This window comes from Xenopus tropicalis, chromosome 6 (assembly GCF_000004195.4).
Source record: "Xenopus tropicalis strain Nigerian chromosome 6, UCB_Xtro_10.0, whole genome shotgun sequence".
In the NCBI taxonomy this organism is placed as follows: domain Eukaryota; kingdom Metazoa; phylum Chordata; class Amphibia; order Anura; family Pipidae; genus Xenopus; species Xenopus tropicalis.
Window position 1 is genome coordinate 141,183,546 of NC_030682.2, and position 26,921 is coordinate 141,210,466.

Genomic DNA, 26,921 nt, shown 5'->3' on the forward strand with positions numbered 1-26,921 from the left:
TTGAGGGAACATCCTTTGTGATCCTCGGGGCCCATTCAATTTAAAGAGTCAAGGTAATGTCCTAAAAAATGGACATTGTGTCCTGAGAACAATACTGTATTTTGTTCAGATACATTGAACACCAGGGACACGTTTATGAAACCCACCACGTTCCATCTCATAGTGATTGATGCTGACAAGCTGAACAGTAGGAGCAGAGGCTGCTAAATGCCTTCCATGGGGAAAGGAGTCGGAGGTGCATGGGGAACCCTGTAAATACCATGTGTCTCATGCTAACCATAGTGACTGATCAGTGTGGCCTTCTGCTCATAATAAATAACCCCCTGGACACTTTCCTTCTCTCTTCCTGAGAGCCAGATGTTCTCAAGCGGGGACTTGGGACTAAATGAAAGTGAATGGATTGACAACTGCTTCATAACTAATTGCCAAGAAGGACATCATCTAGGTGTCGGTGTGTACAACCCCTGTTATAGCTCCGCCCTCTCTCTTAATTCCAGTAGACAAAAACATTATGAGTTTGTATGTGTGCATATTTTGTATCATTATAACGCAACCCAGCCCAGTTTTGTATTATAGTGGAAGTGTCCCAGATTAAATAATTGGTTTCCTACAAAGGAGTCCTGGAAAAACAAAGGCGCTTGCCAAAGAAAGTTCTTCTTCCCAGTCAGTCAGTGAAACATAAAGGGAAATGTCATAGGAAGGAAGTAATTATCCGTCCCCGCATCTGTCCTCACTGCCTCCCACAAGGGAGCTCGACTACCAAACACTGCCAGTTCATTCTTAGAAAGAAAAAGTACAGTATATCCTTTCCTGTTTGTTTCCAGCCCTGAAACAAGAGGAACACCACATGTCTCACTATTCTGGTAGCAACCTGATATGTATTATCTTAGATGTCTTCAAGAATGTAAAGTTCTTGGATGTTCTCCTTGAGATGAGTACTATCTGAGCCTCCTATCTGCCATCAAGGCTGGGCAGTCAATTACTAGCCAGGTGGCACCACTACTCAATAAGAAATAGTGTCCAATGGCAGTAGCATTGGGTCAGGCACATCTTGTGATCCAAATTCCAGAGGAATGTTGTGCTTTACTGAAACCATAACTATTTTGTATGTTTCCAGTTGGATGGATGAGGCACTCATATACTATATGACTAATTCTCATGTACCCAGTAGAGCAAAGCAGTGGAATAATTTACCTTTTGTGGGTTGATTATCTAATCTAACACCAGTTTAATGACTGTAACCCCTTGATATCATGATGATGTCGCACAACAATCCAATGGAGCCCCTGGGGCAGGAAGGGGCCTGGGGGGGACTACATTAAATCAAATAGGACAACCGTGTATTAGAGAAAAACCCTTGGCCTTCACATAAATTATAGGAGCAAATTAATTAGGGGATTAAATCAAATCATCTGTGAATCAGCAGCCATTCTAAACCCTATTACTAATGGTATTACATTCAATTCCAGATGAGATCATGCAGGCACAACTAATCGGGATAAAGTCTGAGTCAGGGTAGGCATAGTATAGTAACCACAAGCTTTGTGTCATCTCTACAGGATTTCATGCTTCGGTGCAATGCAACATGGAGTCACTATGCAGTTGCCTCTGTTGTCCCCTGTGTTCTTCCTGATTATAATTAAAGTGCCGGTTACCCAGATTTGCAGTGTGTTATAAAGAAGGAAATCCAGAAGACAAGTAGGTTGGATATAAAGTATTGGTATGGTGGCTACCCCGGGTGTATGGGCACCTTCTTTGCTTTATCTGGATATAAAGTATTGGTATGGTGGCTACCCCGGGTGTATGGGCACCTTCTTTGCTTTATCTGGATATAAAGTATTGGTATGGTGGCTACCCCGGGTGTATGGGCACCTTCTTTGCTTTATCTGGATATAAAGTATTGGTATGGTGCCTACCCTGGGTGTATGGGGACTTTCTTTGCTTTATCTGGATATAAAGTATTGGTATGGTGGCTACCCCGGGTGTATGTATGGTGGCTACCCTGGGTGTATGGGCACTTTCTTTGCTTATCTGGATATAAAGTATTGGTATGGTGGCTACCCTGGGTGTATGTATGGTGGCTACCCTGGGTGTGTGGGCACTTTCTTTGCTTATCTGGATATAAAGTATTGGTATGGTGGCTACCCTGGGTGTATGGGCACTTTCTTTGCTTTATCTGGATATAAAGTATTGGTATGGTGCCTACCCTGGGTGTATGGGCACTTTCTTTGCTTTATCTGGATATAAAGTGTTGGTATGGTGGCTACCCTGGGTGTATGGGCACTTTCTTTGCTTTATCTGGATATAAAGTATTGGTATGGTGCCTACCCTGGGTGTATGGGCACTTTCTTTGCTTTATCTGGATATAAAGTATTGGTATGGTGGCTACCCTGGGTGTATGGGCACTTTCTTTGCTTTATCTGGATATAAAGTATTGGTATGGTGGCTACCCTGGGTGTATGGGCACTTTCTTTGCTTTATCTGGATATAAAGTATTGGTATGGTGGCTACCCTGGGTGTATGGGCACCTTCTTTGCTTTATAAGTGTAGAGCAACGCTGTCCAAGTTAATACATGTAGGGGGCCAATGATATCTCATACAGCATGTTGGAGGGCTGGATTTAATTAAAATGATGAAGTCATAAAGTAAAATCTACGGAGCCTCTGAGCAGACTGGAGGCCATAAAAATCCTTGGGAGGGCCACACACAGGGCACAGTCCTCCAGTTGGACAGCCCTAGTGTAGATAATTGATTTATCAGTGTTCTTCTCTGCCCAGAGGCTCTCAGGAAGACCAGTAGACAAGGTAAAGCTGCCCATACACGCACCGTTAATATCATACGAAACCTTGTTTCATACGATATTTGGTGCGTGTATGGCAAGTCGGTAAGTCGACCGATATCGCAAAAGGCTGCGGATATCGGTTGACTCGCTGATCGGGCAGGTTAAAAGATTTTGATCAGGCACCATAGAAGGCGCCTGAGCAAAATCTGCCTTCAGGGCTGAATTGGCAGAAGGAGGTAGAAATCCTATTGTTTCTACCTCCATATCTGCCGTTTCAGCCCTGAACGATAGTGGCGGATTGAACGATCTTTGGAAGATCGCAAATCGCCACGTGTGTGGCCACCTTTAGCTTCTGGACCTTCATGGATGTAGTTTGTGTTACTTGTGATGCCATTGTACTCATAGGTGAATTTTAATGGAGGTTTGCAGAACCTCTAGCACTTATTTATCCTGCTTTGTGCCGTGGGAGATAAAATGAGCACTACATTTATCCTACAGTGTGTTTGGGGAATTTTATGGATAAAACTGGGGACATTATACATGAAAGTGACCCAATACAAGGTGGCAGAAAAGGGGTTGCAACGGACTGGTCCCCCTTTACTTGGCTGGAGAGAAGCTACTCCGTCCCCTCCAGCACTTTTTAGAGAGGCCCTTATTGGAGAAGCATCCTGCATATTAATAGAACACCCCAACTCCTACCCTAGGGGGACATTTCCATGAAAGGCTGCGGACGTGACACTGTTTTTAGGAACATGATTTCCCTTTGTTTCTGGCTGAACCGGACATGTAAAGATGTGCAATATGCAGGCTGGTCCCACAGGATAGCTGTGTCAGTGAGACTGTGTATAAATAGACAGGCGCATTATAAGGCACATAGTAAGTGGTGCATTAGCGGATGATGCATTTGCCTCCCATTGATTCTGTATGTATCCGACTGATACCGGCAGTAATGCTCTGTGTACAGAAATGTCATTGTGTTTAAGGCTTTGTCAATGCAGTCTATAATGGTCAGGGATTCATTTAGGAATTCACTACATATACGAGTGTAGGGGGACCATCTGCCCCTCTCTCTCTTGCAAGAATCAATACGCAAATGTCATGGCCTGGGGGGGGTTACACTATCATGCAATTGTGACACATGAATAGAATATCCATCTACAACTTGTGGTAGATCTTTCTCTTCTCTAGCTATTGGTGCAACCGGCTATAGAAACCCTGGGAATTACAGGTTACAGGGGACCATTGGCACTCAATGTATGGTCACAAGTACCTGAAGTGTTTCAACCGTGCATGAGTTCTAGTTGCTTGCTACTTAAATTTGTAAAGGAGCCTTTAGGTCTTGTAACCCATAGCAACCAATGAAAGCTAATATCACTAATTGTTGTGGGATGTTATGTGTTTGTGTCAAACCAACCCAATTCTGTATGTGTGTCACTATTGCTCTGTAGGGCGTGGACTACACCTCAATATAAAGCAATAGCATCTTATTAGAACCTGTATCCTGTGACCTTCTGGTCATCTATGTTCCGCCATTTTGTACTTTAGCCAGCATTTAAAACCACTAGGACTAGGGACAGGCAGAAGTGGGGAGCTTGAGACTTACCTCTTCTGTACCCTAGTACTGGCCCTTGTCCCCCAACCACCCAAACCGTGTTGACCTTCCCCCCAACAAGACACTCATGTACGCACACTCGTTTCTGCTTGCTTTTGTGGGGGGGTGGGCAACGTGGACGCCGCATTGCCTAGGGCAGCCAACCAGCTTGGTCTTATGCCGGGCAAAGTATTCCAAGTCAGACAGGGTCTCCTAGGATCCACCAGACCAGCAACTCAATCAACAATTAAATACAGAGTGTTAAATGTAATAGATTAATAGGACTGATGGGACTTGGCTGTTGTCCATTAGGGCTTGAGCCCACCAGTAGATCCTCTGGTTCTCTGCCTCAGGATTTGGATATGAGATATAGCAGCCTAGGGGGTTTGGCCTGGAATTAGAGAACATTTAAGAAAAAAAATTTGGACTTAAAAATGGCCAAAATTGTAAATGTTCTTTAGTGGCTATTGGAAAAGAATCTCCTTGAAGTCTCTCCCCAGAAGAGAATGGTTTGGGTTTGTGTGTGAGCACAACCGCATACGCAGTGCCCTGGGTTCCCCACCCTATCATTACTATAAATTGGTCCCATATAGGCGCTCAGCAAAAATAGAAGATGGTTTGAATGAGGAGCTGATTTTTAATCATATCTGTGTTTACAGAGTGAGCGGAGGGCACAGCGAGTCAGACATAGCCCAGATTAATAACAACCACATGCAATCGAGCAGCTTCTCATCATGTGCGTCTCTTGGCAGGTCTGTGAGTGAGTGAGATGCTCTCTATCTGCACTGTATTGGGTTGGTGTAACACCAGCAGGGAATACGGACATATATATACAAATAATGCCTTGTATTGTGAGATTTATATTGTAAATATACAGTATATTGTGAGTGGGTTCCTAAGCTCAGGTAAGTGCCAGCAGGAGATGGGGGGCTACTGGGGCATCTTCAGGGGCACAGAGCTTCCCGGCTAATGGGCCGTGGGGGCCTCGGGCTGGTACAGAAGCCCAGAACATAATGTTGAGTGTTTCAAGTCAAATTCTTTGTTGAACTATAGTTCCTATTTAAACTCAGACACAAACTGAAATGCCCCAGATGTTGGGACTAGTGTTTTGTCCCCCACCATTTGTGTAGCTTTCTGGGCCTCAGTGCCCCCCTCTGTTTATTTAAATGGGAACCCTTGAGAGAGCTTACTGCACTTTATTGGCAGGGACCTTCATTCCCATTCAAATGGAGACATCAACTCACACCGTTGTCCGTATTTGCCCCCCTAGTTACCCACACTAACAGCCAAATCACTGGCTGCCCCTAATATTCCACCTGACTTTGACTTGGAACCACCAGTAGTGCAGGGGGTGCAATATCACCCGGGCCCATACCTTCTCTGGGCCCATCAGAGCCTTGTGCGCCTGTAAATCCGTCACACAAATTACATTTCAATGGGGGGGGCAGGGGGCCCAGCGGCACATTTAATTTACTTTTCTGCCATTAAAAAGCATTAACCCACGTTCCAAATACTCAGTAACAGAGTAGTGACTAGTCAGGGTTGAACAGGGCTTGTTGGGGGCACAGTGGGCCTGATCATGGGTGGAGCAGATAATGTTTCGAAGTTGGTTCCATCAGACAAGCTTTAGAAACAATTAATGCCAGTTTAACCATCGCGAGCGGACGAATTACAATCCACATGGGTCAGCTGTTTTTGACCGTTGTATTTGTTGCGATTGTGGGAGGAAAATTATAGTGTAAGCTTCTCTGGGACAAGAATAAGCCTTCAGGGCATGCAGAAGCTACTGGCACCATTAGGGACCGCCTGGGTTTCAGAAGGGCTTCCCGGGTCAAAAACTCCAGGTACCATATAAATAATTATTATAACATATAAAGTCCAGTTCCGGACTGGGATTCATAATAGCCCTTCTGCCCCTGCTGCAGGCAACAAGGAACAGTCGCATTATTGCACGTACAGAGGTCGGCGCAAACAACATATTGATTTTCTAATGGGGGTCATTCTGAAGAGCAGGTAAAGACATACGGCCCTTGCAATAAGATTTATTCCTATGTCTAAGTGCTCTGTCTGTCTAAGTGACTGTGCCGCCTCCAACCAAGTCTTTCCCATTATTCATTTATTTGGCTTTCAATAAAATCAAATAAACACTTTGCCATAATATCTTCCCATTAAATAGCATTGATTCTGGTGCAGCTTCTGCTTCATTGCAGAGGTGGGTCACAGCTTAACTACAACTATCAGTATGGAAAGGGCTTAATCACCCCAATGACATAATATTAGTCTGGAACCGGAGTCCATTGGATCCTAGCACATACCATGGTGTAACTATAGAGGAATGGGGGGGGGCTGGACTGCGGGGTCTGCTTCCTCTATAGCCATTTTAATATTTGTAGAGGACCTTTCTAAGATTTGGGGGGCATTCTCGGTACGCCACTAGTGCATTCCATAATCAAACACGGATATGGGAAACTATTATCTACAGACACTCAGAGACCCAACCCCCCTATACTGTTAATGTTGCCCCAGGACCATACAAGCCATAGGGCAGAGATCTATTAACTGTAGAAGTTTGGTGGAATTTATAGAAATTGGCTGCATGGAAAAACTCATTAACTGCCCCCCCCCCCCCCCCCCCGTGTGTAAATGCCCCGAGGAAGGAGCACAACTGTTTGGATGTTATCTGACAACCTACAGCCAAGAGACTGGCAGGGATTCAACATTCTACAAAGCATTTGCATTTCAATCAGACAAATCAGGTTTATTTTTACAGAATGGGATATCTGTGGGCTGTGGGGACAAGTTGGGACATCCTCTCATATACAGAGGGGTCATTCCTAAGCTTTGAGTCTCCGGCGGGCTGTCAGCGATATCGGAAGCTGCTTATATCTTTTCCTACATGGCGGCATGACCCCCGCACACTGCGCAGCTTAACCCCTTCTGCCCAGTGACCAGGAACCGTATTATTATTATTATAATTCTTCTTTATATAGTTCCCTATTCACACACACTATGGTCCAAATTACCTGAGTACCCAGAGGAAAACCACACTTAAACATGGAGAACAACAATGCCTTGGCTGGAATTAAACCTAGAACCCAAGCAGCAATCCCAACCCCTGTACCACTGTGCTACCATGAAGCCTTAGTTATGGCAGAACCCCTCAGTGACTGCTAATATCCTTATCATTTACAGTAGGGGGTACATTATCCCTTATAATACATGAGTGATACTCAGAGTTCCCTGTATAACTCAGCCTGCAGCCTTGTGCCTTTATATGGGCACAGAACCCCTCAGTGACTGCTAATATCCTTATCATTTACAGTAGGGGGTACATTATCCCTTATAATACATGAGTGATACTCAGAGTTCCCTGTATAACTCAGCCTGCAGCCTTGTGCCTTTATATGGGCACAGAACCCCTCAGTGACTGCTAATATCCTTATCATTTACAGTAGGGGGTACATTATCCCTTATAATACATGAGTGATACTCAGAGTTCCCTGTATAACTCAGCCTGCAGCCTTGTGCCTTTATATGGGCACAGAACCCCTCAGTGACTGCTAATATCCTTATCATTTACAGTAGGGGGTACAGTATCCCTTATAATACATGAGTGATACTCAGAGTTCCCTGTATAACTCAGCCTGCAGCCTTGTGCCTTTATATGGGCACAGAACCCCTCAGTGACATCAGAGGGAACCCCCTGACTCAGCTACATTGTAGTATCTCAGCCTGAATGTGTCTCTGGGTTGGGAACCATCTTTACCAGCAGTGTCAGGGGGGTGTCTAACTGAAGTCAGTGGAAGCTGACAGGGCAGTATAGTAGTTTCTCCCCCAGCTAAGATATGCCAGAAGAGAAAATGCCATGTATCAAAGGGGTAATGACTAGCAACCAATGATAATTTTGCTTTCCTTACATTTAATCTACCTGACCGATCAGAGCTTATTCTGGATTGGTTGCCATGGGTTATAGATTAACTACTGGGTGGGGTTATGTGTGCAGTAAAGTGAGATGGCATCAGCAACACTTCATGTCAAGGCTCTTCAAGTGTAATTCCTTCATTTGTTGTAGAACTACAACTCAATACATACATTGAAAGTCCAAGGCTGCTGGGAGTTATTGGCAGTGTGTTTGCCCAGGCATGGCACAGCCCTACTGGCCATAAATCATATATAATTTCAGTTACTTAAAAGCATCAGAAAGTCAAGTATTGATTCTATCTCTATCACTGAGGCAAAGCCAACCCTGGGGTATGAAACTTCACATCATTATCATCATGCAGCCCCTCCACATAAATGTCTCTTGCCTTACTATACACACTATCCAACAGTTATAGACCCTCCCCAGATACCAACTTGCCTTACTATACACACTACCCATTTACTGCTTCGTACCTTCCTTTCAGGGCCAGAGCTAGGGGTAGGCAGTAAAGGTGTGTGTCCGAGATGCAGTGGGGTCCATGGGAAGAGTATCAGTGGGGTGTAAATGGTGGCAGGGGATTGGCCCTTACTATACACACACACAGTCCCAGCAGCTTGTTCTTAGGGTACCATCTTACCCACTTTGTGACTGGATACTGAATCCCCCCCCCACCGTGTGGCTGGTTAGTAACTCATTTAGATGCAGGCACTTAGCTGTGCAGAAACCAGTGCAGTCTGCAGCGTGTAGCTAATTAGCTGCTTATTAGTTATGCAGGGTGGGGGTTCAGTTAAAATGAGGTGCACATTTCCCCCCTATACCTGAATTGTGCGCAATTGCATTCTGGCGGCTACTCTGCGGTGGGGGGTGTTGGTCTGGGGGCCCCCTTGCACTGAGCCCTGGGGCCCCCCCTTGCTGGCAGCAGAGTATTGAAGACGCATGAGACAAAGAATTCGCAGACACAGCTGAGGAAAACAAACATTAACAAATTGTTAATTAAGCAGGATAAGAGGGAGACGGGGAAACGCGATCGGGTTACAGGAGGCTCCGAGCGAGACGGTTCAGCTGCCCCGGTGCATCAAAGGCGATGAGCCCATCCTGAGATCTACATCTCTATCAGCTCCCCGGGGACCCCGATAAAGTGTGAGCTCTTCTTCCTTATCCTGAGATATCTGTGCAACTTAAAGGGCAAATAAACCCCCCAAAACAGCCCAAATGGAAGGAAATGTCATTCCCAGCGAGTTCTGCAGCCATTGCCCTTTCCCATTGGCTTTCAGTCTGCTTATAAATGTAATTGCTATTCTCCCTCTGTGCCTGGCTGCTACATTGTTTCACAAGTCAGAACCTCCAGTGCAGAGAAGAGAAAGGGGCAGGCAGACACTGCTTTCTATAGCCATTGCAAAAAATACAATGAGGCTGAAGGCACCCAAGATGCCCCCCGCACCCCCACGACTCTCTGACAGGTCGATTCTGTTACCCCTACTTGCTTGCCTCCTTTGCTTACCCCTAGTTCCGGCCCTGAAACCCACTACAATGTTTCAAGAGTCGGAACCAGCAGTGTAGAGTAACTGCAACATTAATGGGGTAGTTCACCTTTAAGTTAACTTTTAATATGTTATAGAATGGACAATTCTAAGCAACTTTTCAATTGGTCTTCATTATCTTTTTTTGCTTTTTTGAATTATTAACCTTCTTTGTCTAACTTTTTGCACCTTTTGAAATGGGGGTCACCGACCAAAAAACTATTGTTTTTTTAGACTCCAATTTTACTGTTATTGTTACTTTTTTACAGTTCAGGTCATTTCCTATTTCTATATCAATCTCTCATTCAAACATTTCCCTGGTTGCTAAGGTAATTTGGACCCTAGCAACCAGCTAACTGCTGAAACTCCAAACTGGAAAACTGCTGATCAGATATTTAAAGGGGTAGTTCACCTTTAAAATTAGCTTTTAATATGATGTAGACATTCATATACTGAGAATTTGCAATTGGTCTTCATTTTTTATGGTCTTTCAGTTATTTAGAATTTTGTTCTGCAGCTCTCCATTTGGTATTTTAGCAGCTCTCTGGTTGCTAGGGTCTTATTTACCTTAGCAACCAGGCAGTGGTAAATAGAAAGATAAGTAATAAAAAGTAACAATTACAATAAAACTGTAGCCTCACAGAGCAATAGATTTTTGGCTCAGGTCGGTGACCCCCCCCCCCCCCCATTTGAAAGCTGCAAATTCAAAAACTATAAAAAATAATGAAGACCATTTGCAAAGTTGCTAGGAATAGGGCATTCTATAACATATTAAAAGTTAACTCAAATGTGAACAAGCCTTTTAAGTCTTAGAAGTCTAACCCTCGTCCTGTCTGTGAATGGGCCGGCCCCCCCGCTGGTACAGATACACTCCCGGGGCCCCCCCTCTGCTGTCTCTGTTGTTACACTGATGTGTAAATGAATGGTGATGGGGTTAATTTGTTGGTCTGTTTGTGTTTATACAAGATTGTTGTTCTTTCATGTGCACCGTATCCTATTGGATCCCAGATCTGCCCAATAGGGTTTGTGTTTCCTTGAGATTCTCCAGTGTTGCTTCTAAACTGCAACTCCCACTGGGCTCTCATTTATAATGATCCTTGTCTAATTATATAGGGGGTTTAACTGGGGGTGTATTTATACAGTTCTACTGCCCTAAGCCATTACAGAGGGTGGTACCCCCTAGTTTTTGGGGTAATACTCTGAAATATTGAAATATATCTTCCCACCTACTCTTGCCCCACCCGTCCCCAATTCTACCCCAGGTCCATATTGGAATTAAAAATAGTCCCTGGCATTTCCAGTACACAGAGGCCCAAACAGTCCCCCCAGCCCAATAAATAGTGACTGTCTGTGGCACCTTACAGCCCCCCTGGCATTCCCAGTACCCAGAGGCACAAACAGCCCCCCCCCAGCCCAATAAATAGTGACTGTCTGTGGCACCTTACAGCCCCCCTGGCATTCCCAGTACCCAGAGGCACAAACAGCCCCCCCAGCCCAATAAATAGTGACTGTCTGTGGCACCTTACAGCCCCCCTGGCATTCCCAGTACCCAGAGGCACAAACAGCCCCCCCAGCCCAATAAATAGTGACTGTCTGTGGCACCTTACAGCAGCCCCTCTGGCATTTGCCATTATCCACAGATTGCCAGTCTGGCACTTACCCCAGATCATTAACTTTGCATAATAAGCAAATACGTATAATAAGTTACAAATATATACAATAAAAAAGGAAATAAACTATGCAAATGTATTTGTGGCGGCCAACAGAACCATTTTGTGTGGAGTGTAAGCTAGGTGGCGCCAGAACGTTGTGTAAGAAGAGCTCTAGGAGGTACATTGTGGCGAATGGTGCGCAGTGGGGCAAGGAACGTTTACTGAGCAGGATAGAAATCAACCTTAGCAGGTCAGGACCCCCCCCTTTCATTAATATAGATCTCTGCCTGGGGCTGATACAGAATATTCCATTGTGTGTGTGTTGGTGTATGTATGTGTGTGTGTGTGTATATATATATATATATATATATATATATATATATATATATATATATATAAATATATATATATATAAATTATATGAGAGAGGCTTTTATTCCTGGGCAGAATGAATGGAGATTTGAGAGTGGCCACCCAAATACAGACAACTCCCAGCACCCCCTGACAGCCTTCAGCTTGTAGCTCAACATCTGGAAGTTAGTCTGATCTGAGGACAGGTCTGTAGTATCAGTAGGGGTTGATAGATACCCAGGCCCATCTAGCGGAGAGATTGCATGTTACCCAGGGGCCCATCTAGCGGAGAGATTGCATGTTACCCAGGGGCCCATCTAGCGGAGAGATTGCATGTTACCCAGGGGCCCATCTAGCGGAGAGATTGCATGTTACCCAGGGGCCCATGTAGCACAGAGACTCCATGGTACCTGGGGCCCTCCAGCAGAGAGATAGAAAAATGTCATCTCTCAGTTCTGCCAATAAATGACACCGGGGATCAGATACACGTGTTGTCTGGATCAGCAGCACGCTGTTAGCTTTCTGCCCCTTGCACTTGGGAAAGGGTGCCCCCACCCTGGGAAAAAGTAGGTAGGGTATTAAGTTTGGCTTTCTGCCCCTTGCACTTATTCACTAATTATCCCACTTTTCATATAAGGGCAAGTGTGCCCCCACCCTAGGAAAGAGTGGGTAGGGTATTAAGTTTGGAAATAAAGACCATAAATCAATAGGCTGACCCTGAGCTCCCACAGACGTCTTGCAATGCTGGGGGGCAGCAACCCCTCTGTCCTGCGAGAGTGAACATCTTGGGGAATGCGTGACGCAGCTGCTGCGGAACCTGTTGGAAAGCACAGGTGATGTTTTACGGCTACACTGACACAATTCGGCATTCAGGGGCTGTTTCACTAATGGTCTGTGTAACGCGCACCAGATGCATCACTATGGTCACAGTGCATGGATGTGAGGGAACCTTGAGTATGTACCCCCTACTGTAAATCATAAGGATATTAGAAGCCACTGAGGGGTTCTGTGCCCATATAAAGGCACAAGGCTGCAGGCTGAGTTATACAGGGAACTCTGAGTATCACTCATGTATTATAAGGGATAATGTACCCCCTACTGTAAATGATAAGGATATTAGCAGTCACTGAGGGGTTCTGTGCCCATATAAAGGCACAAGGCTGCAGGCTGAGTTATACAGGGAACTCTGAGTATCACTCATGTATTATAAGGGATAATGTACCCCCTACTGTAAGTTATAAGGATATTGAGATTTCTGTAACTACTATAAAGCCCGAGATCCATTTTACTGGTTCTGTGTGACTTTTTATTGCTCTAATGATTAAATGAGAGTTGGGAAAGTGTTGCACTGTGTAAGGCGCCACAAAGACGGATTTTCTATTCTATAAATGCAGTGTAAATACCGGCTATAAGGTATTATCCTTGCAACAGATGTGTTTTTGTGCACGGTTCTAGGGCTCATTTGCACAAACGTTTGGATTTCCTGCGTGAGCCCCCGATTCGAATCACTTTCTTATGAAATTTTTCTTTGGTAATAAATGACTGCGCAGTATGGGAATCTTTAGGATACAGTGTGACGGATGAATGATACGGTTTCCATTCTTCCCGGCAACAGCTGAGGGGCTGGAAAATCCAAATCCATATCTGCTTGTGAATGTGCCCTTTTATTTCACATGGGCTCAACATTTCCTTCTCTCCCCCCCCCCCCTCTTTGTTTAATACTTGTTTAGGAGTGTAATTTGGAAAGGGGCCCGGAATGATAATCCGGGAGCTTTAGCAGCCATTCTCTTTACCCTAAATTACCTTAGTCATGATGTGAGGCCCTCCGCTCGGCAGTCACTCATTACAATGCTCAGAAGAGTTGAGGCAAGGCAAGGGAAGGCTTTCAACAATGCCAAACCCCCACCCATCACCCTTTATCCTTTAACAGTTTTTTTTCTTTGGGTCAGTAGAGGGCGCTGTTGATTCACTCAAGCCTAAACTATGGGAACAGTCAACTCAGCAGAGGAAACAGTGAGGTTTTTTTCTATCACATAGTAAAGTATTTCTGCTCCCAGGGTGTCTGATCAGCTGCATCTCTCTATATATTTATATATACCCACATACTGAGCCTCCGGGGAAAATAAATAGCAACAGATACTTGAGTTGTAGCACACTGTTGAATGAAGCCCTGGGAGATCTATATATAAATGCGTGCATATCTAGATATATATCAGGATGTTCTTGCTTGCTTAGTCCATTCTCTCTCTGTCATTTAAAGCAGAACAAATGAGTGTGGTTTGAGCCATTTCCTGTACATGAATTAGAGGCGCATGAATGAAGTTCTACTATGAGGCCAGAGAATACGGCTGTAGCCATTAGTTCATTAACAGACTTTTTCTAATGAGGAGTTGAACCTCTCCATGCACCGTAGAGAAATGTAGCCCCCACTCATGTTCTGAGTCAGCAGGGGGGTAACTATATTGGAAGCTAAGGGGGGCAAGAGGTATAGAGGGGGGCCTGTTGGTGAGGAGGGCAGGAGGTAGAGGGGGTCCTGATGGGTGTGGGGGCAGGAGGTATAGAGGGCCCCTGCTGGGGAGGGGGAAGGAGGTATAGAGGGCCCCTGCTGGGAAGGGGGGGGGGGTAGGAGGTATAGAGGGCCCCTGCTGGGAAGGGGGGGTATTAGGTATAGAGGGGCCCCTGCTGAGAAGGGGGGGTAGGAGGTATAGAGGGGCCCCTGCTGAGAAGGGGGGGTAGGAGGTATAGAGGGCCCCCTGCTGGGGAGGGGGGCAGGAGGTATAGAGGGCCCTGCTGGGAAGGGGGGGTAGGAGGTATAGAGGGCCCCTGCTGGGGAGGGGGGCAGGAGGTATAGAGGGCCCCTGCTGGGAAGGGGGGGTAGGAGGTATAGAGGGCCCCTGCTGGGAAGGGGGGATAGGAGGTATAGAGGGGCCCTGCTGGGAAGGGGGGTAGGAGGTATAGAGGGCCCCTGCTGAGAAGGGGGGGGCAGGAGGTATAGAGGGCCCCTGCTGGGAAGGGGGGGTAGGAGGTATAGAGGGCCCCTGCTGGGAAGGGGGGGCAGGAGGTATAGAGGGCCCCTGCTGGGAAGGGGGGGTAGGAGGTATAGAGGGCCCCTGCTGGGAAGGGGGGGTAGGAGGTATAGAGGGCCCCTGCTGGGAAGGGGGGGTAGGAGGTATAGAGGGCCCCTGCTGGGAATGGGGGGGTAGGAGGTATAGGGGGGCAGGAGGTATAGGTGGTGCACCTAAACAATATGTTTATGCCAAATCTCCTAGAGGGCCCCTAAAATGAGTTTCTGTTGGGCCAAGTTCTGTAATGTAATCAGGTTCTGAGCAGTAATAAGGCATACAGGCAGGTTATGTGGCTCCCAATATAATGACTGGGATAGGGGCCTTAGATTGTAAGCTCTACAGGGGCAGGGACTAATGTATAACAATATAAAGTCTGTTCTGTCTCTCCCCCTCTATACCTAGCAGACCCCCCACCGCCACCCCTCTACCATAACAATGGAATGCTTAGGGGCAAGGTGCACATTATAGAGTTAAGTGCACATTACAGGGGATTTCCTTCTCCTCCTGCTGTTTGTGTCCCATTATTTAATTTTCTTCCTTTTATTTCCCAGTAACCTGAGCTGCTGAGCAGGATAAGGTGAAGGTGTCAGGGTGCAGCGCAGAGGGAAAGTGGCGGCTGCAGGAAGGCTCTATCTGGCACCTCCTCGGTGTTTCTTAGAAATGCCATTGGGCTGCTCTGTGCTGCTGAGAATCCAGTGAAAGCTGGGGAGGAGGAAGCCACTGACACAGCACATTCAGCCGCTCTCTCTCTCCCTCTCTGGGGCCCCATAGGGTGGCCCTGCTGGAGGCCCCTTTATACTGACTGTAGCGCTCTTGCTGAACTGAAAGCCTCTGTGTGAGCAGAGAATCCCCCGGGGGCCCTACCTGCCAGCTCCTCTCATGCTAAGTCAGTAGTCTGTACTTTATTTTCCCACAATCCTCAGTCTGCCAGTTGTACCAGGGCCCCTCCAGTCAGACTGAATATCTTCTTTTGTACCTGTGTCACAAAAATCTGTTAATATAGGTTCTAACAATGTTGTAATTTGATTAAAGGGGAACTATACCCAAATAAAACAGTTTTGCTTCATAATATGCTTAGAAACAGCTTTCCAATACACATTCATTTCCAATGAAGCAATGCCAATGTGGGAAGCTGCTTAGAATGACATCTTATTTCATTGTACAGAAAGCAAAAAAAGGGTGAATTTCCCCTTTAGTTTTCTCTCACACTCCCCCATTGCCCAGCAGCTGCCACTTGGGCTCTATAGACTCTGAGGGGAAAATGTAGAGAGGGTTGAAAGCAGCCTGTAGCCGACTGCATTACTATTGAGGCATGGGGGGGTGCCCGGCTGGTACGGGCATTACTATTAGAAAGAAATGGGCGCTGTAGTAGGCAAGAGGCTTCTGATTCTGCCTCATGGAAAGAAAAGCAATTGATGTCGAAAGAGTTAAATGTCAGAAGGAGCAGGGAAGAGTTAAATCCCGCAGTAGTGCGCTCACCCCGCCCCTCTCCCTTGTACCTTACTCTGATCCTAGTAGAAAACCACACACAGCGCTTAGAAGGACAGATGCGTAGGCCCCGCCCCGGCCCCGCCCCCGTATGAGTTCCATAGAGAAAAGCCTCTCAGTGTACGAGTGCGCCCATTTGGCGGGAGAGCCGGCGCTATATAAGGCTGAGTTGCAGCTTTTTCAGTGCCAGTCTGTGTGCGGGGAGCGAGTGGGGAAGCTTGTGGTCCGGCTGCTGCTGCTATTACTGCAGGAGGAGGAGTGGGAATCGCAGCGACATTGAAAGCCCCGCCGGCTCTGAGAGAGAAGGGAGAGGCACGACAGCCTGTGGATTTACAAGCGCTACAGCTTCATTATTCGGACTATTGGAAGTGTATCCCGGCATTGCTTGGGTAAGGATCCGGCTCTCCCTATGGTTACCGGCTGCCTCCATGGTTCCTAGCTGTCAGTGGATTGTTCTGGGCAGTCCCCGCATGGAATGGGCTGGGTTCTGCCGCTCTCTGTCTCCTGCATGGAAGGGGCAGGATTTCTCACTTTCTATGGAATGTTCTTGCCTTTTGCTGGAAGGAGACGTGGAGCTGCTATATGGGTGCTGCCATGTCGATTCCCCCTTAGGGAAGGGCATTAACCCTCATTCTGATGGGGGGAGGATATTGGATACACTGAATGCATTGATATCAAGGGGTGTCTGCCTGGCAGCCCCTACAGCTGCTATTGAATTGCAGCAACAGCTGGAGGGTTTGCCAGTTGGACATGCCTGATATGTGTGAATCCGTCCACCTTGGATGAGAGGTGGTATCTTCCTGTCAGGGGCCCCCTTTCTTTCTGTAAGTCCAGCCCTGCCCATCCCTGGGTGCCCCCTAATCCACCTACACGGAGCTGTAGGAGTGGCGTGTCCCCGCCTGGCTCTGGATGTGCCACATTGGGATTCTGCAGACCTGTCCACCCCTTCATCTGCTAAAGGGGGGGGGCAGTCTGATACGATTAAGGATTTTGACACTTTTTTTATGGATACAATAACCATTTTAATGGCAGCAGGCTTTTACTACGAATCCCAGAATCCCCTGACAGCCAACAGTTTTAGGACAACCTGTGGCTCTTCCAGCTGCTGCCGAACTACAACTGCCAGGACGGTCGGAACAGCTGTAGTTCAGGAGCAGCTGGAGAGCGCAGGTTGTGCCGGTTATGGGTTTAAAGGTCTCTGCAGGAAAGGTATTTAAACCATGTGTAATAGCAGTTGTGCCCTCCCTCTTGTGCTTGAGCGTTGCTATAATGCCTGCTCTGTTCTTCTTGCAGGAGACCACTCGGAGGGGAGGAAGGATGCCTCTTAATGCCAATTTCCCCAGCAAGAACTACGACTACGACTATGACTTGCAGCCCTGCTTCTTCTTTCTGGAGGAGGAGAACTTCTACCACCAGCAAAGCCGACTGCAGCCGCCGGCCCCCAGTGAGGACATCTGGAAGAAGTTTGAGCTGCTCCCCACCCCACCCCTGTCACCCAGCCGCAGATCCAGCCAGTCCAGCCTTTTCCCCTCTACGGCTGATCAGCTGGAGATGGTGACCGAATTCCTGGGAGGGGACATGGTCAACCAGAGCTTTATCTGCGAGGCGGACGATGAAGCCTTGCTGAAGTCTATCGTCATACAGGACTGTATGTGGAGCGGCTTCTCGGCGGCAGCCAAGCTTGAGAAAGTGGTATCTGAGAAGCTGGCATCCTACCAGGCTTCTAGGAAAGAGAGTGCTCTGTCTTCTTCTCAGTGCCAGAGTCCACCAGAGCAGAGCCCACTTAAGTCTCCTTCATGCCATGGGAGCCTCAGTCTCGGAGGGACTCGGAGCAGCCATGGATTCCTCCAGGACCCCAGCTCGGATTGTGTTGACCCTTCGGTGGTTTTCCCATACCCTCTGAATGACAGCATTTCCAACGCCAGCTCACCTTGCCAAGACCTCATGTTGGAAACGCCACCGATCAGCAGCAACAGCAGCAGCAGTGAATCAGGTAAGCTGACATATTCTTTTACTCAACCCCCTCCCTTTTTTTTTTTTTTTTTTGTTCTGTTGCCTCTCCCTGCCTTGGTGGCAAATGACCAGCAGATTTAGTGAGTTGCATGTGTTAATCTGTCAGGGTTTTCCCCCCCTCCCTAACGAACTGTCATAGCTCAGTGAAAGTTGCCCTTATCTCAGTGAAATGCTGGGAGATCTGCAGCATTGCAGTAGGTGGGTGGGGCTCTGCTAGTCAGGAGAGAGGTTCAAGGCAGGACTGTGTGGGTAAGCAGACGCCAAATGCTTTCTAAGAACTGCTCTTGCCCCCCCCCACCCCACGTTTTCTTTAATTAACACTGCAGTGTGAAGCCCCCCTTGCACATATAAAGCAATACATGCTCTTTGACCTGCTGCTTCTTCAATGCTATTGAAACAAATGCTTGTTTAACGTTGAAATCTGTAGAAGCCCACAATAAATGTCTATTTCTCTTATTTTAGAAGAGGAACCGGAAGACGAGGATGAAGACTGTGATGAGGAAGAAGAGATTGATGTTGTCACGGTGGAAAAAAGGCAGACGGCATCCAAGCGAATGGAATCCAGCTCTCACTCGCAGCCATCTAGACCCCACCACAGCCCATTAGTTCTGAAGAGGTGTCACGTTCCCATTCACCAACACAACTACGCAGCGTCCCCCTCAACCAAAGTGGACTATGTTTCTTCCAAGAGGGCGAAGCTAGAAAGCAACGCCAGGGTCCTCAAACAGATCAGCAATAACCGCAAGTGCAGCAGTCCCAGGTCCTCTGATTCCGAAGAGAACGACAAGAGGCGGACACACAACGTTTTAGAGCGTCAGAGGCGGAACGAGCTCAAGTTGAGCTTCTTCGCCCTGCGCGACCAGGTACCGGAGGTGGCCAATAACGAGAAGGCGCCCAAAGTCGTCATCCTCAAAAAGGCAACAGAATACGTCGTTTCTATGCAGGAGGATGAGCGACGGCTCATACGGGAAACAGAACAGTTAAAGTACAGGAGAGAGCAGTTAAAACAGAGACTGCAACAGCTAAGGAACTTGGTTGTCTAAATAACAAACTCTTTATTTACACTTTATAAACTGTGACAGTCTATATCAAGGTTGTCTCTTCCTCGAGACCTACTACAAAACTGATTTTGTAGAACACGGACAACTGCATGCAGATGATTTCACAACTACACAACCTTGGCATGGTCTCAGATTCTGCCAGCACCTTAAAACTGCCTCAATACTGGGATTTGGGTATTATGGGACTGTTTTGTTTTTTTTTTTTTGTTTTCCTGCTTGAGGGGTATATTTGCCAACTTTTTGTTGTTATTGTTGTTTTACAACCTTTGTATTTAAAACATTTATTTTTCTTATAAACAAACAAATTCCTGAAGTTTGGCTCTAAATAGCTTAAATATATACATCATCGCTGACTCATCTATAATATCATTAATAGATCGTTATAGAAATTATTGTATTCACTTCTCTAACAGCTATGGCGCAAGAAAAAAAAAAAAGTGCAAAACTTTGGTGTTTTGCTGCCATGACGCATTTAATGAACTTTTTATGTTTTCGTTTATTTAAAAAAAAAAAACATTTATCTTCGAGTTTCATTTGGATAATTCTGTATTGGAGCTAGTTGTACCAGTTTCTGAAGAACTGATGAAGAAGGCACTGACCAACATGTATCTAAAAAATGCTAAAAGTACATAATATTATCCCATCCCCTGTATCCTCGTCATATGAAAAACCCTCTAACCTGCTGGCTGCTCAAGGCGTCCTGTTGTAGCGGCAGGGTAGTGGTCTTTCCTAGCAACACAGACGCGGTCTGCTGTTTCTATATTGATTCTCTTAAAGATATTATAACATGCTGGTCTGAAAAATTCATCATTTGTTTGGCTTGTTTTACTTAAGATGAAACTATTCAGATGGGGCTCCAACATCCCATAATGATATAGTGACTTTTAACATGGCAAGCTGTTTGGAATAAGCTTCAGAAAATAAAAATCAAGTTAAAAAAATAAACACAAAATCCTGTTGCATCGTTTGCTTTTTCTTACAATGTACCATATATAGTGAGTAATGTACCCCCTATTGTAACATATAAGGATATTGTAAGTCACCAAGGAGTTCCCTGACCATCTAAGCAACACGTCATGGAGCTCCAGGGTGGCTTATAATATAGTAAATAAACTACCCCCTATTGTAAAATATAGGAACTAATATCCTCAGGGAGTACTTTATTGTAATATACAAGTTTTAGTGAGTCATGTGACAAATTACATCACTAAGCACAGTTTATAAGGATATAATTTACAGTTTGGTCTCATAGGGAAATGACCAAACTGTATATTGACATATTTTACAGCAAGGGGGTGCTTTTTACTATAATACAAGTTTCACTGAGTCATGTGATACAATTTACACCACTAAGCAGCAATTATAACTGATGACTTCACTAAGCATCGGGTAGGGGAGAGTGATTGTGGCATCATAGCTCTTGTGACGTCACTCATTTGCAAGGATATCGTAGGGAGGACTGGTTCCATGCTACACAATGTAGTACTTTGTAGGAACGCCTACCTAATTTACAGTTTATGATAAAAGGGCTGGATTATCCCATTCAGTACATAGAGAAGGGCCTGAAGAGTTTAGTAGTTGGAGATATCCCGTTACATAGGATGACTGAGAAAGTCAGCTGCTTTTGACTTTTGGACCACTTGGCAACTTTTCTCCAACAGATGGAACTCTGCTGATGTAATCTGTAACAAGCAAGGTCTGTCCTACAGCTCAGGGGGAGGGGGGCATATGAACGGAATGGGTTACATACTGGACCACAATGTTTGTATCCACCTTTTTTTAGGTATAATAGATAGTATAAAATACTTGCATTACATAATACCATACAGAAGGGAATTAACGAGTATTAAGGAATCTGTAAATGCCAGCATTACATTAGTTAACACAGCTGAGGCTTGTGGTTCTTCAGCACCTCACACGGGGACATATTTTATGAGCTTATAATACAGTTGCTTTATGGCTGTGGTGTTTAATTTGTGTTTCCAGCTGTTGCTCAAATAAAAACTCCCAATGACAGCCATAGGCCTGGGCCAGTTTAACTTTAGGTTCAGCTACTACAGAGTCTCCAGTAATGTGTAGTACAAATATTCTTGGAGGTTGCATTTGATTCCCATGTCGGCCCCAGAAACTCAGACCCAATCCAATTTCATCAATCAATCCAATTTCACAAGAGTCCAAGTTTCAGTGACTCAGGGTTTTTTTGGGTGTATAAATCAATATCTGTCACTAGGGTAGCCCCACCTGTTGCCTTGACATTAGACCTTGAACACATAGACTATGGGTGGTCTTGGAGGACTGTAGAAGGATTTTCAGCTATATTTATGTGCTTTTAATTCATTAATGAGATGGCACTGGAAATAAATCATGCAATATCCCCCTGAAATATCTATGACTGGGTCATGGCATTATACATCATATAAGTCTTGGCAACTGCTTGGTTTGTAACATACTTTCCCTACCTGTCAGCTTCTGAAAGCCACAAATGTGTCTGGGAGTCATTCACAATGTAACATGAATTTACAGTGGGCCAATTGAATGTAAAAAGGTGTGATCCACTCATATGGCGAGGTTGCCAAATGAGCGGATCGTCTCCTGATATGGTGGGTGATAGGCTAATTCGATCATTTGGCCCAATTAAAACAGTGGGTATATAGGAGTTGATGTGGCCCCCAATCCAACAAGAAAATCAAACCTTCCCAGTTGAGAACTGGCCAATTTTAGGCCTGATATCGGTTGGGTAGGCCATACAGGAGCAGAATTGGCAGCTGAAATCTGCCCATGTATGGCGACCCTAAGGACCAAACACTGATAATGTTATTGTAGGGTGGGGCTGGTAAGGGCCCTTTTTAGCTATGTATCTGCCATTTGGCCATAGTTCCAAGATCAAGTACAGCAAAACCTAATCCAAATTGGGATTTCCCCCACCCTAAATCTCACCTAAGATGGGCTTTCAGTCTTCCTTTCCAAATCTCACCCTAATTAGCCTTGAGGTTGAGCTCCCTTGCCAATTATGCAAGCTCCCCTGAGGGAAGGCAGCCAAATAGAATTGTAATAGGGACATCACCAGTTTGTGTTTGACACAAGGCCTTGCCTGAGGCACAATGCATTCCACTCTTTGAAAAGCTGCTACATTTAAATAGCCAGCAAATGAGGCTTGATTGATAAGCTACCTCTAAGGTGACTCATGTACATATATGTGTAGGAGGGTGAGATAAACAGATACACTAATCACTGAGGAAAATCCAGTTCCCTTCCCAGTCAGTTCCATGTGTCCTTAGGCAACTTATTTTATTTGCATGGGTCTCAGACACCAAAAATCCATTGGGAAACGAGAAGGAGACCACATACAGTAATAACTTTATGGTTGAGGAGGTCTTACCGTTCACTTTTAACTCAGGAATAAGGTAAGCTGCTCTTGGAACGCTGCTGCTGATGTCCTACTCGGCCCAATTGCAGGTTCTGGAGCTGCCTGAAGCCCTGGACAATGGGCCACTGCCAACCAGTAACCGACAAGGTAGACAACTGCCAACTAGAGACATGTTGATTTCACTGAGAAGCTGCTATCCAGATTATCGAGCGGAATCCACAAATTCTATTGTCATTTTGCAATTGATGTTTATTCTTCTAATTATAGGTATGGGATCTATTATCCAGAGAGCTCTGAAATTCAAGAATGCTAATTTCCACGAAGTCCTAATTACAGTTAAATATTTCCTTGCTTGATCAGAGGTCGGGCAATTAGCAAGTCAATGACTTACCTTAAGGCTACTGGTACATGGGATGTATTCTCTGCCTTTGTATTGAATTCAGTGGAATGACACCCAAACTGCCCTTGCTTCCCGCATTGACTCCAATGGAAATTGTCTATCGCCACTGAAAAACATACACAATAACATTTTTGAGCTTAGATATCTAACTACATAGATGGGATCGGGCGCTTCCATAGTTAGTTACATAGTTACATAGGGTTGAAAAAAGTCCAGAGTCAATCAAGTTCAACCCATCCAAGTAAACCCAGCACCCACACCCTATACTTACCTATCTATACACTCACATACAGACCCATACTGACCTATCTATCCACTCACATACAGACCCATACTGACCTATCTATCCACTCACATACAGACCCACACTGACCTATCTATACACTCACATACAGACCCATACTGACCTATCTATCCACTCACATACAGACCCATACTGACCTATCCACTCACATACAGACCCATACTGACCTATCTATCCACTCACATACAGACCCATACTGACCTATCTATCCACTCACATACAGACCCATACTGACCTATCCACTCACATACAGACCCATATTGACCTATCTATCCACTCACATACAGACCCATACTGACCTATCTATCCACTCACATACAGACCCACACTGACCTATCTATACACTCACATACAGACCCATACTGACCTATCTATCCACTCACATACAGACCCATACTGACCTATCCACTCACATACAGACCCATACTGACCTATCTATCCACTCACATACAGACCCATATTGACCTATCTATCCACTCACATACAGACCCATACTGACCTATCTATCCACTCACATACAAACCCATACTGACCTATCTATACACTCACATACAGACCCATACTGACCTATCTATCCACTCACATACAGACCCATACTGACCTATCTATCCACTCACATACAAACCCATACTGACCTATCCACTCACATACAGACCCATACTGACCTATCTATACACTCACATACAGACCCATACTGACCTATCTATCCACTCACATACAGACCCATACTGACCTATCTATCCACTCACATACAAACCCATACTGACCTATCCACTCACATACAGACCCATACTGACCTATCTATCCACTCACATACAGACCCATACTGACCTATCTATCCACTCACATACAGACCCATACTGACCTATCTATACACTCACATACAGACCCACACTGACCTATCCACTCACATACAGACCCATACTGACCTATCTATACACTCACATACAGACCCACACTGACCTATCCACTCACATACAGACCCATACTGACCTATCTATCCACTCACATACAGACCCATACTGACCTATCCACTCACATACAGACCCACACTGACCTATCTATCCACTCACATACAGACCCACACTGACCTATCTATCCACTCACATACAGACCCACACTGACCTATCTATCCACTCACATACAGACCCATACTGACCTATCCACTCACATACATACCCATACTGACCTATCTATCCACTCACATACAGACCCACACTGACCTATCTATCCACTCACATACAGACCCACACTGACCTATCCACTCACATACATACCCATACTGACCTATCTATCCACTCACATACAGACCCATACTGACCTATCTATCCACTCACATACAGACCCACACTGACCTATCCACTCACATACATACCCATACTGACCTATCTATCCACTCACATACAGACCCACACTGACCTATCTATCCACTCACATACAGACCCATACTGACCTATCCACTCACATACAGACCCACACTGACCTATCTATCCACTCACATACAGACCCACACTGACCTATCTATCCACTCACATACAGACCCACACTGACCTATCTATCCACTCACATACAGACCCACACTGACCTATCTATCCACTCACATACAGACCCATACTGACCTATCCACTCACATACATACCCATACTGACCTATCTATCCACTCACATACAGACCCACACTGACCTATCTATCCACTCACATACAGACCCACACTGACCTATCCACTCACATACAGACCCATACTGACCTATCTATCCACTCACATACAGACTCATACTGACCTATCTATCCACTCACATACAGACCCATACTGACCTATCTATACACTCACATACAGACCCATACTGACCTACCTATCCACTCACATACAGACCCACACTGACCTATCTATCTACTCACATACAGACCCATACTGACCTATCTATACACTCACATACAGACCCATACTGACCTATCTATCCACTCACATACAGACCCACACTGACCTATCTATCCACTCACATACAGACCCATACTGACCTATCTATCCACTCACATACAGACCCACACTGACCTATCTATACACTCACATACAGACCCATACTGACCTATCTATCCACTCACATACAGACCCATACTGACCTATCCACTCACATACAGACCCATACTGACCTATCCACTCACATACAGACCCATACTGACCTATCCACTCACATACAGACCCACACTGACCTATCCACTCACATACAGACCCATACTGACCTATCTATCCACTCACATACAGACCCATACTGACCTATCCACTCACATACAGACCCATACTGACCTACCTATCCACTCACATACAGACCCACACTGACCTATCTATCCATTCACATACAGACCCACACTGACCTATCTATCCACTCACATACAGACCCATACTGACCTATCTATCCACTCACATACAGACCCACACTGACCTATCTATCCACTCACATACAGACCCACACTGACCTATCTATCCACTCACATACAGACCCACACTGACCTATCTATCCACTCACATACAGACCCACACTGACCTATCTATCCACTCACATACAGACCCACACTGACCTATCTATCCACTCACATACAGACCCACACTGACCTATCTACCCACTCACATACAGACCCATACTGACCTATCTATCCACTCACATACAGACCCATACTGACCTATCTATCCACTCACATACATAAACTATATATACAACCACTAATACTAACTGTAGATATTAGTACCAGAATAGCCTTCTCAGCTAGCTTCCATGCTGGCTGAGAAAATGTCCTGCCAGCCATTAGTCTAAAGGGAATCCTATAGAACACACAACCAAATTCTACACACTTCAAGCTAATTGAATAGGAAGGATAGGGAACAGAGAGCACATAAAAAGTACAGAAGTAGGCAACATAATTAATGAAGACTGCAAGGGCTGCCATTCATTCATTCTCACAAATAAAAAGGTAAAATTGCCTCTATGAATAGAAATGAGTGAGAGTGAGATACACACAAGGAGGGCATTGAGGATGGAAATACATTCTAGCCCTTTCCTCTTTGAAGTGCGGTTTTTGGGAGGCGCGCCAAGCATTAACATCATATTCCGAGGAGCTGCTCATGACTAAGTGAAAGATAACAGTTGATGGGGCATAATACTGAATCAGAAATATTTTCTCTAGTGTCAGGCAAGCGTTTTGATTTACCGTATGTGTTCTCAATACATTCCAGGAATAGTCTGTGAAAAAAAAATGCATTTTTAACAAGGGAGCGCTTTCATATCATTACCTGGGCCAAGAAAAGCACTCGCCCATTACGTCACTTGGAAATCATTACATTCACAAGAGACTGCTAGAGCGCTGCTGTGCATGTCTAGAAGTAATAGCCATGCTGTTAGATAGAAAGGC

The 26,921-nt window shown here is 45.5% G+C and overlaps 1 protein-coding gene across 2 annotated transcripts; it reads left to right on the top strand.

Annotated features, from left to right (window-relative positions):
• The first annotated feature begins 9,139 nt into the window (after positions 1-9,139).
• On the top strand, positions 9,140-20,405 carry myc (MYC proto-oncogene, bHLH transcription factor). Of its 2 annotated transcripts, none has more exons than XM_012964474.3 (3): positions 9,140-9,435; positions 17,665-18,364; positions 18,847-20,405. In XM_012964474.3, exons 2-3 carry the CDS (start codon positions 17,689-17,691, stop codon positions 19,425-19,427), a joined length of 1,257 nt encoding a protein of 418 aa, XP_012819928.1. In that variant the 5' UTR covers positions 9,140-9,435; positions 17,665-17,688; the 3' UTR covers positions 19,428-20,405.
• Positions 20,406-26,921: the final 6,516 nt, after the last annotated feature.